The sequence below is a fragment of the Peromyscus leucopus genome, chromosome 2 (assembly GCF_004664715.2).
Source record: "Peromyscus leucopus breed LL Stock chromosome 2, UCI_PerLeu_2.1, whole genome shotgun sequence".
Taxonomy (NCBI): Eukaryota; Metazoa; Chordata; class Mammalia; order Rodentia; family Cricetidae; genus Peromyscus; species Peromyscus leucopus.
Genome location: NC_051064.1, coordinates 152,307,010 through 152,319,672, shown reverse-complemented (window position 1 = coordinate 152,319,672; position 12,663 = coordinate 152,307,010). Strand labels below are relative to the sequence as shown.

Here is a 12,663-nt window from a genome sequence, read left to right as displayed (position 1 = left end):
GGTGGCACACGCCTTTAATCCCAGTACTCAGGCGGCAGAGGAGTGGATCTCTGTGAGTTCGATGCCAGCCTGGTCTACAGAGCGAGATCCAGGACAGGCACCAAAACTACACAGAGAAATTCTGTCTCGAAAAAATGGGAGAGAGAGAGAGAGAGAGAGAGAGAGAGAGAGAGAGAGAGAGAGAGAGAGAGAGAGAGAGAGAGACCTGACCACACCAACCAGCAGCTCTGACCCCAGACCATCCACCCCCAGACGGATGTTCTGACCGAGAAGCCTTTATTTTTTGTTTTTCCCCTGGCTCTGCTGTGTGGGAAGCCACCTCCTTGGGGAAGTGTATGGACCACCTGCAGACAAGATGAACATAGAAAAATAAACATCAGAGGCTCCCAGTCTGGAGCATAGAATGTACCTGCCCAACCATGGCATCAAGAGCTCCCAGCCTGGAGCAGGGTCTGCATCTGCCCAACCATGGCATCATTAGGGGCTCTGTTGTAGCCCACTAGGTTTCCTAGTGGCTGTACCAGGAGGACGGTATAAGAGGTTGTTTGGACCACGAGCCTGAGTATCAGGTGTTTTTAAGGGTCTAAACTTGACTGTAACTAGCAAGGGGGGTGTGTCTTTTGCTCCACTCCTTGGCATTGTTATAAACAGACCTTTGGAATAATGTTCTGAGCTCATTGGAATAGGTTCTAGGTCCTCTTGAGGCTATCCTGTATTTTCTATCTGTTTCTCCCCCCTCTAATCCTTCTATTTAATATTTCCTGCTGCTCCTACTCAAGAGCACTCTGGGGAAATGTGGGGGTGGTGGGTAGCTCCCCCCATGGGGCTCCCAGCCATGGCATTAGGGGCTCCCGGTCATGGCGAGCAAGGTCTGCACCTGCCCAGCATGACACCAGGCCATCTAAACCCTAACTTTCCATCAGTCACAGGCAAGGCAGAGTTAGCACCACAGCCATAGGCAATCCTAGGCACAGGACTGTCATTAACATGTCCTGAGACTTCCCAGTCCCACGACACCTTCCCCAGTCTCCCAAACTTCCTATCTAGGGTAGAAGCTAGCCTTACCAAGTCTGGGGTGACTGCAGGACAAGGACTCTTGGGTCCCAGGACAAAGCAGTGGGATCTGGAATATGCTGTGGACCCCACATGTACGCTAGAACTGTGAACTCAATTCTCCATGGCCCGGTGGAACCCCAGACAGGACTGAGCAGCTGTGAAGTCCCAGGGCCAGATTTGAAAGATTTTTACCACCTCATAAAGACATTTCCCCAGGGGGACATGCGACCACGGTGACCATGACAACCAGGATGGCCACAACCACCCCACATGACACCTCCTCCCCCACACTGCTGTCAGGCACCTTTAAGCATCACCCCATGGGGATGCCCCTTTCACCACCTGAAAGGAGGTGACAGTGATTTTTCCTGAACTGTCTTAAGATCACCTGCTAACCAGACGTGGTACCTGGACCAAAGACCCCACCTCTTCCTGAGCTCTGCTTAGATTCTGTGCTTCTCAGATGGCTAGCTAAGGAATGGGGGACCCTGATTTCCAAGAGCCTGTTGTGGGCCGAGGATCCCAGGCTGAGAACACAGGGACAGGCTAGAGTAAAGGTTTGTACAAGAGCAACAGTCCCCACACAGGAAAAGCCCTCCTCGGCATTCCCTGGCCAGGGTCCTGGCCTTCACTTTGCTGTGTGCCTATAGGAGAATGCCCTCTATGGAACCCCTGAACATATGCAACTTCCTTTGAACACACACCTGCCCCCCCCACACACACACACACACACACGTGCCCTCTGGCTAGTGGTAAGTGTAGCTGACTGGAAGACCAACAGGTGGGGCCTAGAAGGGACACTGGGTGTCTGTCTCCCAACCACGTAGAAACCTCCCTGTCGAGCGGTAGCTGCTCCACTGTGGTCACACAGAAGCCCTTACTGCATGTTCACTCTGCTCACCCTCTGACCCCCCTGCCCCTGCTCTGTGCAGCTCTAAGGCCCGAGAGAGCAACACAGCTGGTATTAGGACATCCGTGACAGGTAGAGAATGCCCCCAGCCCCAACCATGTGAGGACGGTCTGCAGGAAGCCACATGGACAGAAGACCAGCCCAGAGGCTTTGAAGCTCTTACAAGGGCCCGATAGGGTGGCTAACTGACACTAATGGGGGCCTGGGGAGGCACATGCAGGACTCAATGCCTCTCCTAGGAAGTGCAGGCAAAGGTACGTGGTGGAGGATGGGGAACCTAGGGGAAGGGGAGTGAAGGAAGAGACAAAGAGAAGCCTCAGCTCAGGCCCCAGAAGAACCCAGCAAACACTCAAGCTCCTCTCTGAGCCGAAGGTGTCTTTGTGTTTCTTGTAGTTGCATGCAGCTTCTCACCAAGGTGGGAAGGGCAAAGCCCAAACCACAAGGTAGACCCAGGGCCAGCAGAGGGAGGGGACGTTAGCCCAGCTGAAGAACCATCTGTTGAAGCATGGAATGGGGGTCCGAGAAGCTGGCAGTCTTTGCAGGAGCTAGAGGCCAGGGACGCTCATGGCAATGGCAAAGCACCCTTTACCAAGGTGTGGAAGTGGGAGGCACACTGTCTCTATAACCAGCCTGGCACGTCTTCAGGAGGATGATTTGTCTATACCTCCCTCATTTGGCCTCATGGCTCACCTCTGAGCATACTTCTCCTGGGTACAGCTGGCACACTGGGGTAGGAGCCCAGTGGCTTTCTGGGTCACCGTAACACTGTGTGAAGGCAGGTCGGAGACCCTCAGAGGCCTCCCACCAGGCACAAGACCGTCCACTGTGACCATCACAGGAGGTCCAGCACACATGCACTTTTTCCACGCTCTGCCCCCACTGCACCTCCTGTCTTCTGGGGCATCTGGCCAGCCACCATGTCAGCTTCCCCACACCCTGAAGAGGGGCATCAGGGGCTACTCAAGAGATAAACTGGAAAAGGCCTCAGCCATGGAGAATGTGGGTGTTTAAGCCCTCAGGGCCAGTAGGCCCAAAGAGCTCCTTGCAAGATAGAACTTGAGCTTGGAAGGGCCTACGACCTGCCTGGGTTAGGAGGGTCATCACCATTAGCAGGTTTCTCAGCACAGCTGCCCAAAGGGGCTCCAGCCTGGGAGAAGCCCTGTGTTTTGAAGCTGTGTGTGAACTGTGGTGCAGCTTCAGCCAGGGCATCCCCTCTCTCCGTCCTCAATGGGGCAGCAGGAAGCCCTTAAGCAGCCAGGTCAACTTCACAATGCTCGGCAATCATTCCCATCTCCAGATCAAACAGGCAAGCCATGCTTCCACAAAGCTAGAAAGTCACTCAGAGGCAAAAAAACCACAAGCAGGTAGCCAGGCTCTGCCCACTGAATCTGAGCACCCCCAGTCAACAGCAGCCAGAGAATCACCCACATTGTTCCAGCACATTCGTGAGGGTCTACAGGTAACTGGGGGTGGGAGTCAGAGCTGCCCTACCCCTAGAAACCACAGTGACTTACACACCAGCGTAGGGCTACGGGCAGGAGGACAAAGTACTACAAAGTCAGCAGCTATCACTTCAGGAAAACTGGCCAAAGGGGTGTGGCAGCCGTACCAGGCCCTGCCAGCTCATCAGAACTCCTGGGGGGGGGGGAGGCAGCAGGACAGAGAGGGTCAGCCAGGAAGAAGTACTTTCTAGGGTCCTGGCTGCCTTCCCAGCCCTCCTCCCCTGCTCCTCTGAGTGTTGAGAACTAGGAGTAAACCTGCAAAGTCACTTCTGGAAGCTGGTCCTTATGGCTTCCACCTGCCGCCTGCTCAGCAAATCAAGAGCTCCTTCTCCAAAACCCAGCAAGATATCTCCACCAGTGTGGCCAAATGAAACTCCCCCGCACTAGCCAGCCAGCTAGAGCCCATGTGCAGACGCCGGAGAGATGCAGTTCTTTCTGGGGAAGACAGGCAGGACTTTCGACTAAGCTGGAACTCAGACTCACCCAAAATGGACAATCTGAGGACAGGGGCCTACTGGAACACAAGAGCCAGGAGGTGGGGGCACAAGCCCCAGAGACGCAGCTCCCACCGCGGGAAGAAGGGAAGGTGGGCTCTGGAAAACGCATCAAGCAGGAAGGGACAGGCTCTCCTCCCACCCATTCACAACTAGTTCCAACAACTTTTTCAACAGCTAAAGACTTCCTGGGCCCAGGTGAGCAGGACACAGGCAGCAAGCCCTTGGCTCCACTCCCAGGGAGATCAGCTGGAGCAGACAGAGCTGGGTGGAGAATCCATAAAGGGCGACGGACAGTTTCCATATGTTCCAGATTGCATCCATCCACCCAGAACCCCAGGAAGGCTGTGCCTGCTGCCCCTCTCAACCATGAAAAGGGACAGGCAGGCTGGCAACCCTAGCCCACCATGCTAATTGCAGTAATCGTTCTGAGGCTGAAGCTCCTTTTGGGCAAACTCACAGTTAAGAGAAATGAGCAGCAGCCAGGGCCGCAGGCTGCTTCCATTCACGGGTGAGAGGCCCCAGCTCAGATCAGTTCTCCTATGTAACAGCCACAAGGACCAAAGCAAGACCCAGGGTGGGAGTCCTGAGAGCACCTGCCCCAGCGGGAAGCTTGTCCTCTCATTCTCCCAGGGAGCCAGGGCTCTGTCCTCAAGGCCAAGTACATGGTGGATCCACTAGTGCCAGCCCTGGACAAGGGCAGCAAGTCCCTTCTCTGGCTGAAAGGACACTCTAATTGGCAGAGAGGAAGCCCCAACTCAGGCCTGAAGGGTCCCCGTCCACTCCCCATGCAGCCCCAGCAGCTTTGCCAAATTTACAAGGCCCTACCTTACATCTTGCAGGGAAGGGCCGGGTGGGGGCCGCCGGCCCTCTCATCCCTGCACCTCATCCACTTGGGCTCAGTTCGCACCGGTTTTCCTTTGAGGCCAACAGAGGGATCGCTTTGCAGTTTAAGAGAGACCGCTAACCGGCCTGTTGGGGAATCATCTTTCAAAATTAAATCCGTCGCCGCTGGCTCCCTGACCCTCTCTTCCTGCCCATTCTAGTACTAAATTCCTTCTCCCGAGGCCCCAGAGCGCACGTGTTTAACACACAAACCAGTTCTGGCAGCCCCCTCTGGGCACCCCCGCCCCTGCGCAGGCCCCCAGACCCCAGGAGACCAGCTTGGGGAGGAAGTGGGACCAGGCTGCTTCCTCTTGGCCGCCTCCAAGCCGGTTCCCCAGCTGGACCCTGCGCCGCAGGGGCTTGGATTCCTCACCTCTCCAAACTTTGGCATCCTCCTGCCTAAGTCTGCAGGACCCTCACTGCAGAGGCGGGAACCGGGAGGCTAGGGGCTCTGTGGCAGTCTCGAGGGCCCCAGATCCAACCCGAAACCCCACGTCTAGACCATCCCCTCCTAGTTAAGGCAAAGAGCCCATTGTTCTGGGGCCCCAGGGACAAAGCCCCGAGCTCTGTCCGGGTCAGCGTCGCTGCCGCGAGCCTCGCGACTCGCGCTACTCACATGCTCGGCTGCAGCGGGCGCGGGGGTCCAGGCGGAGCGGCTGCAGGCACAGCGGGGAGCAGCAGCAGAGCCAGGGCCACCGCGCGCCAAGCGGCTTTCGCCTCCGCCCGGACAAGCATCGTGCGCGCGGTCGCGCTCCCACTCGGTCCTCTGCTCGCCGACTCACAGGCGGTCCTTGCAGCTGCGAAACCCCGTCTTCACGCGCGCCATGCCCTGGAGGACAGCGGGCGCCGCAACCGAGCCGCACCAGGTGCGGGGCGGGAGGTCGCCGCAGGTGCGGATGGTGCAGCTGCCCTGAGCGCTGAGACCTTCGCGCTCCGTTCTGCAGACACTTGCCAGCAGTGATGGAGAGCGAACTCGGAGCGGGACGCCCCAGAAGTCAGGCCCGCCCGCCGCACGCCCCCTGCCCGGACCCCAGCCCCCTCCCGCCCCGGCTCCCGCCCCTTTTCGGCCCCACCCCCAGCCCAGGCCACGCCCGTTCCGCCTTCGGCCCCGCCCAGACCGTCCCAATAGAGGGAGCCCACTTCCAGCCCCGCGCCAGCCCCTAATCCAGCCCACAAGACTAAGCTCGTTTCCCTGTGCCCGATATCTAGCTTCATTCGAGCATCCTCTTGGCGTTCCCTGCGCACCTCCGGCCAAGAGTCCCAGGTCTGGTCCCATCCAAGTGACCAGTCCTGTCCGGTCTGAGCGTCGCACACCTCTCAAACACGGCTGAACCATGACCCTGGACCTCGGCAAACGCATCCTTGGCTTCTCCTCTCCACCGACTCTGCATTCACCTTCCCTTGGCCCCTCATTCCGCGCTCTGCCTCCGCTGCCTAAGAAGCAGGGAGGAATCTGGGCACCTCCTTTGGGTACTGACATTATTGGTAACACACGGCCTGGGCATTTGTATTCCTAGTTCTGTGCTGAGTGCTTTGGGACGGCGGCATGGGGTGGAGTGGGCGTGTAGGTCCCACCAGGCGGCTGCACAGGGGTCTAGCAGGCGAGGCAACTCCCTGCTCCGGCCTATTTGCTGTCCTTTAAGCCTGGTTTGGGTTTGATGTGACTTTCTCCAGGGCTAGGGCCAGACTGTTCAGCGCTAGACATGGTGCCTCTGAGGCTAGGATTTACCAGACACTCAGAGGGACTCCTTTTCAAAGCTGAGCTGGGAGAGTCCCAAAAGGGGACCTCTTTGTGTGAAGATCAGCCCCTGCTTCTCTTCCTGGAGAGATGCGCCTGCCTTTACACGATTGGTAGGCCTAGCCTGCCATTTTTTGAAGACCTCCCTCCTCCACCATTCCCTGGGGAATGAGGTGGGTGTTCCAACCACCCCCTCCCCAATGGCAAGTGCTTGAGGGGATCTTTGGCCAATGGACCTGGAAGAGGAGATGCAAAAGCGTCCCACTCCCGATTCAGAAGGCTGCAGTTGCATTAATGGGCGTGGGAACTGTCAGCTCAGACCTGCTGCTAACCCAAGTGGAGAACCACAGGGCAAGGGAAGGGGCAGAGTCCCCTGCCTCAGCTTACAGGACTATAGACTGCAGATCTGAGCACTAACCACAGGAGCCTGGCCTCAGGGAGGGAGGAAGGGGAGAGAGAGGGGTGGGAACAGGGAGAGAGGGGGAGAGAGAGAGAGAGAGAGAGAGAGAGAGAGAGAGAGAGAGAGAGAGAGAAGAGGGGGAGGGAGGGAAAGGGAAAGAAGAGGAGGGGAGGGAGAGAGAGAAGAGGAGAGAGAGAGGGAAAGAGGGGGAGGAGGGGGAGAGGGAGGGAGAAGGAGGAGAAGGGGGAAAGGGGAGGGAGAGAGAGGGGGAGAGAGAGAAGAGGAGGGGGTAAGAGGGAGAGGGGAGAAGGGGAGGGGGAAGAGGAGAGGAGAGGGAGGGAGGGGAGGGAAGGGAGAAAGAGGGAGAAGAGGAGGGGAGGGAGAGAGAGGAGGAGAGGGAGAGAGAGAAAAGGGAAGGAGAAAGAGAAGAGGAAGGGAGGGAGAGGGAGGGGGGAGAAAGAAGGAGGAGGAGGAGGAGAAGAAGAAGGAGAAAGGGGGAGGGAGAGAGAGAATTGGTCCTGGAACTTGCTACCTGATTCCCCAGACAGGACCCTAGCTTGCCCTTCACTGTTCTGTTCTGGATCTTGCCCTTCTGCCCGAACTCATCACCGGACCCTCCCTGGATCTCAACAGCAGAGGCTGACCCAAGCCCTCTGGGTGACTCTAAAAGTACCAGCCTCCCAAGTGTCTGCACCCAAGAAATCGTGGAATGCCCCACCTCAGCCAGGGGCCTCCCCAAGCCAGAAACTGCTGCAGGTCCATCTGCTGGTCCTTCTCTGCACCTCTCTCTCCTGGAGCTGCCTTTCATGAGTGCACAATCAGTAGGGTGTGCATGCATGGATTAGGACCCTGGAAAAGATCACTGTCTCCTCTGCTAAACCGTGCCCTGGGGCCAGGATCTGGGGGTGGGTGGGTGGGCGAAAGATGCCTCCACCTCACAATCTTCTCTGCTCACCAGAGGGAAGAAGGTGGTCCTGTGTTAGAAAGAGAATCTCTAGGTGGGGCAGGGTCTGCTCTTTTAGTATCCTGAATCCTATGTGGGGACCTTATTGAAAAAAAAAATTATACAAAAGGAAATGATTTTGCTATTTTTACAAAAGTACATGGCTTCATGCATAAATTTCTAGACCTCCTCAACTTGACGATTTCCCTGGGTCAAAGCTTTATTGACCTTAGGTTATTCCAGCTCTGCTCATGCCCTGTCCAAGCACCAACTCCCTGCCATGTAAAGAGTCCTGGTAGGTGTCAGGTGGTCAGTCAGACATGAGTCAGGTGCATCCTGTTGGAGTCCTTGTGGTTAGGCTATGATACCTGTACACCTTCTTCCATGGCAGATGTATCCATTCCCAGGTGTCATTTAAAGTAGGAGGAATATACATAGGCAGAGTGGGTCTGTCCATTATCCCCAGAGTCCTTGTTCCCAGTCAGGTGCAGGTAGGTGGACCCTGTAGTATGGAGCTCACATCTTCAAGCAAAGCCCATCACATAGACTGGTGTTGGCTAGAGTCTCACCCTGGCCCCAGAGACCCTTTCCTTGTCCATTCTGGCTCCTATGAGAGTGTATGAGCATCTGCTTGCCTAATGAGTGTCTAATTCCCAACACAATGATGGAGTAAAGAGGACACGTAGAGTCTGTCATTTTAAACGTAATCAGAACCCAGGGATACACTCGGTTAGCAGAGTGCTTGCCTAGCATGCATGATTTTCTGGGTCCAATTCCCAGCGCTACACAAACAAGGTGTAGTGCTACACACCTGCCCTGGGGAGGTAGAGGCGGGGAGAGCAGAAGTTCAAGGTCATCCTTAGTTACGTAGCAAGTTTGATGCCATCCTGGGCGACATGTGACCTTATCTCAAAACAAACAAATAAACAAACAAACAAACAAACATCAAAACTCCCACAAAACTAGAAATCATATGGCACATGTTTCATACACTTTTATAACTCACAACAAACAAATTCTTTTTACAGCTACTAAATTAAACATAACAAATATTCTCCAAAAATTAGCTACCTTGTTGCTTTTTCATGAAGTGACAGCTTGTAGGACATAATTGTTTCAAATGATGGGCTGGAGTGATAGTCAGAACACAGTTGATGAAGCAGCCTGGCTCCATGAGCTGTGGACTCAGTCTGTCTCCACATCACTGAGAACTAAGCACAGGAGCGAGGGGAAGGGTCACGCTCCAAGTTCATTAAGTACTCGCATGGTAATATCCTTACGTAAATCTGTGTATAAAAATAAATGAGCGCAGGCAGCGGTGGCGCACTCAGGAGGCAGAGGCAGGCAGATCTCTGTGAGTTCGAGGCCAGCGAGCTCCAGGACAGGCACCAAAACTACACAGAGAAACCTTGTCTCGAAAAAAAAAAACCCAAAATAGATAGATAGATAGATAGATAGATAGATAGATAGATAGATAGATAGACAGATAGATAAGCACTTGGCTTAGAACAATGGCTATGTGTTCTGTTGTTGAATCTGCTGTGTGTGCAGTCCATTCCAGTGTCTGCCGTTAAGAGAGAATATGGCCAGCTACCCAGTTACCTGGCTACAACTGATACCACATTCTCTCCTAGCTGGACACAAACAGCACCTGTTTCTGAGTGTTTCCAATGATTCCATCCCAAATTATTGTACCATTTTTCTTCTTTGCTGGAACAAGACAGCATAAGAGCTGGCCACTGAGATGCCCATGATAGCTCTGGGCGAAGGCTTTACATCGTTGTATGTTAGGTCCGTGAAGTGTGTAACTTGGTTTTCCCTGCAAACAATATCGGTATTCTTTTTCTTAATTTTTATTAGACTCTTTCACTTATTGGGTAGCACATGTGTCACAGTGCATGAGTGGGGATCAGAGGACAATTGGATGGAATTGGTTCTCTATTATGTATGTCACAGGGATCAAACTCAGGTCATCGTGCTTTTCAGCAGTCACCTTTACCTGCTGAGCCATCTTGTTGGTCCTATAATGGTCATTCTTGGTCATCCTTCCAAATTAATTTGGAGGTTAATCTATTCAGTTCCTGTCAAATTGCATTGGAATTTAGCTGCACTTGCCTTAAACCTGTTAATTTAAGAACTTCAGGATTATCTACAGTAACTGGACTGTCGACACAGCACCCCCTTGTGGGTATTGGACATATTGAAGACTACAGTGCTGGCTTCAGGAGGCTGGTGGCTCACTCAGTTCTAGCCTTTATTGAAACTAGCCACATGACACTTTGCACTTTAGGGTCTGCTTGGTCCATTCATGGGGTACAGACTGGATTTACCTATCAAAATCCCGAGCTTCTGGGGCTGGAGAGATAGGTCAGTGGTCAAGAGAGCTGAATGCTCTTGCAGCTTCCCAGCACCCACACGGTCACTTACAACCCTCTGTAACTCCAGCTCCAGGGGATTCCATGGCCTCTTCTGAGCCTCTGTGGACACAGGCACACATGTGGTACACAGATATACATTAAGATGAAACAGTAATACACACACACACACACACACACACACACACACACACACGGGCACACACACGGGCACACACGGGCACACACACACACAGGCACACACACACACAGGCACACATATATATTTGGTTCTGTTCGAGATAGAATTTCTCTGTAGCCCTGGCTCTCCCAGAACTCTTTGTAGACCAGGCTGGCCTTGAACTAAAATATCCACCTGCCTCTGCCTCCTGAGTGCTATGACTAAAGACGTGCACCACCACACCCTGCCTACGTATATATTTATTCAACCATGAGCTTTCAAGGAGTGTTATGTAGCATTTACATCCAGGCCAGAGCCCGCTGCCACAGCACACACCTCCTGGGATCCTAGATTTTTCCCTTCCTTAGCCCACCCTGTCACCACACCTCCCATCCAGCAGTGTGCTCAAATGTCACTGAGTCATAGCTGTGGTGACACTGAGTTGGACTTTGTTTGGCGGTCCATCCCAAATAGACAAGAGTCGTGGCGGTAGTTCCATTTTTCACACCTAGAGAACAACTCCTCTCATTTTCCTAAAAGCACTTTTCCCCCTCACTAGCCTTGGCTGTCCTGGAACTCCCTATGTAGACCAGGCTAGCCTTGAACTCACAGAGCTCTGCCTGCCCCTACCAGCTGCTTGGATTAAAGGCCTGGAGCATTGTGCCCCGAGGAGACAATACTTTTCATTGTTGTTATTTCATTCTCTGTTGGAAATAATTAAAATAGTCTTTGGCTGGAGGAAAAATAATGTAGGGAGGGAGAGGACTCAAACCACAGTGCTAATTTCCAAAGCAAACCGCTCCCTCCTTTCCCAGAGCCATGCTGGCCGCCCTGCTCTGCAGCCTGATGCATCTTGCAGGAGCTAGAAGAGAGAGCCCGACAGACAGCAACCCAAGGCATCCCCTGCAGTTACAGAGACATCAGCTGCTGAGCCAAAGGCCATCACCCCAAGAAAATAAGCTAATGTCTCATCTGAGTTTTCATGGCTTTTTCTAACAAGTGCAAGGCCAACCTAACTGACATCAGAGGTTGTCTCCACAGCCGGACATAGTGACACCTATGTGTGATCCCAGTGCTTTATGAAGGAGGCTGACGCAGAAGGATTGGGAGTTTGAGGCTAGCCTGTGCAACATGGTAAGACCCTCTCTCAAAATGCAAAAAGAAGCAAGTGCCCAAGGTATCTTCATGTACTCAGGTGCAACATGCTGACCACAGCCACCTATTTCTGAAGATGACATCATTAGTGATAACCAAAAATTTGGCAAAAGCCAGAGACAGACAGGGATATTCTCCAGAGACCAAAGCATACACCTGGTGCCTGCCCAAATGCCAAACAACTCCTTTAGAAGCCTGTGGCTCACCAATTCTCACCTCCATTTCTAAAGCTCTAAACCTACTGTGCGAGAGAAATATATGCCACTCGCATGGGCTGTGGCCCAGCATGGAGTTAGGGCGTGGGATTCTGCCGCACGGACCCAGGCTGTCTGGCTTGCACCAGTCACTCTATTTCTGTGCCTTCTGGATCGTGAGCATGATATGGAACACAACAACCTTCCTGGAAGCTGGCTCCTGCTCAGTCATTGAACCTCCAGCCTGCACAGCTTCAATGAGTATATAGCTACTGTCTTAATTACGGTTTCTACTGCTGTGATTAAAAACACCATGATCGGGCTAGAGAGATGGCTCAGAAGTTAAGAGCACTGCTTGTTCTTCCAAAGGTCCTGAGTTCAATTCCCAGCAACCACATGGTGGCTCACAACCATCTGTAGTGAGATCTGGTGCCTGGCCTGGAGGGGTGTGTGCAGACAGAACACTGTATATATAATAAATAAATAAATCTTTAAAAAAAAAACACCATGATCAAAAGGAGAAGGATTTATTTCTACTTACAACTCTCAGGTCACACTCCATCACTGAAGGTCGGGGTAGGAACTCAAGGCAGAAATCTGGACACAGGAAATGAAGCAGAGGCCATAGAGAAAGGCTGCTTACTGGCTTGCTCCCCGTGGCTTGCTCAACCTTTCTTATATAACACAGGACCACCTGCCCTGGGGCGGCACCACCCATAACGGGCTATACCCTCTCATCAATCAAGAAAAAGCTGCACAGGCTTGCCCACGGGCCAGTTTGGTGGGGCCATTTTCTCAATTGAGGTTCTCTCTTCCCAAATGACTCTAGCTAGTATCACTTGGAAAGAACA

General features: G+C 53.3%; 1 protein-coding gene across 1 annotated transcript in view; it reads right to left on the bottom strand.

Moving 5' to 3' along the window:
• Megf6 (multiple EGF like domains 6) overlaps window positions 1-5,833 on the bottom strand; it is an 89,486-nt gene extending 83,653 nt beyond the window's left edge. Inside the window, 1 exon segment of the mRNA XM_037203359.1 lies at window positions 5,464-5,833. Coding sequence (XP_037059254.1) covers window positions 5,464-5,582 — 119 coding nt within the window. The 5' untranslated portion in view covers window positions 5,583-5,833.
• Between the last annotated feature and the right edge of the window lie 6,830 nt (window positions 5,834-12,663).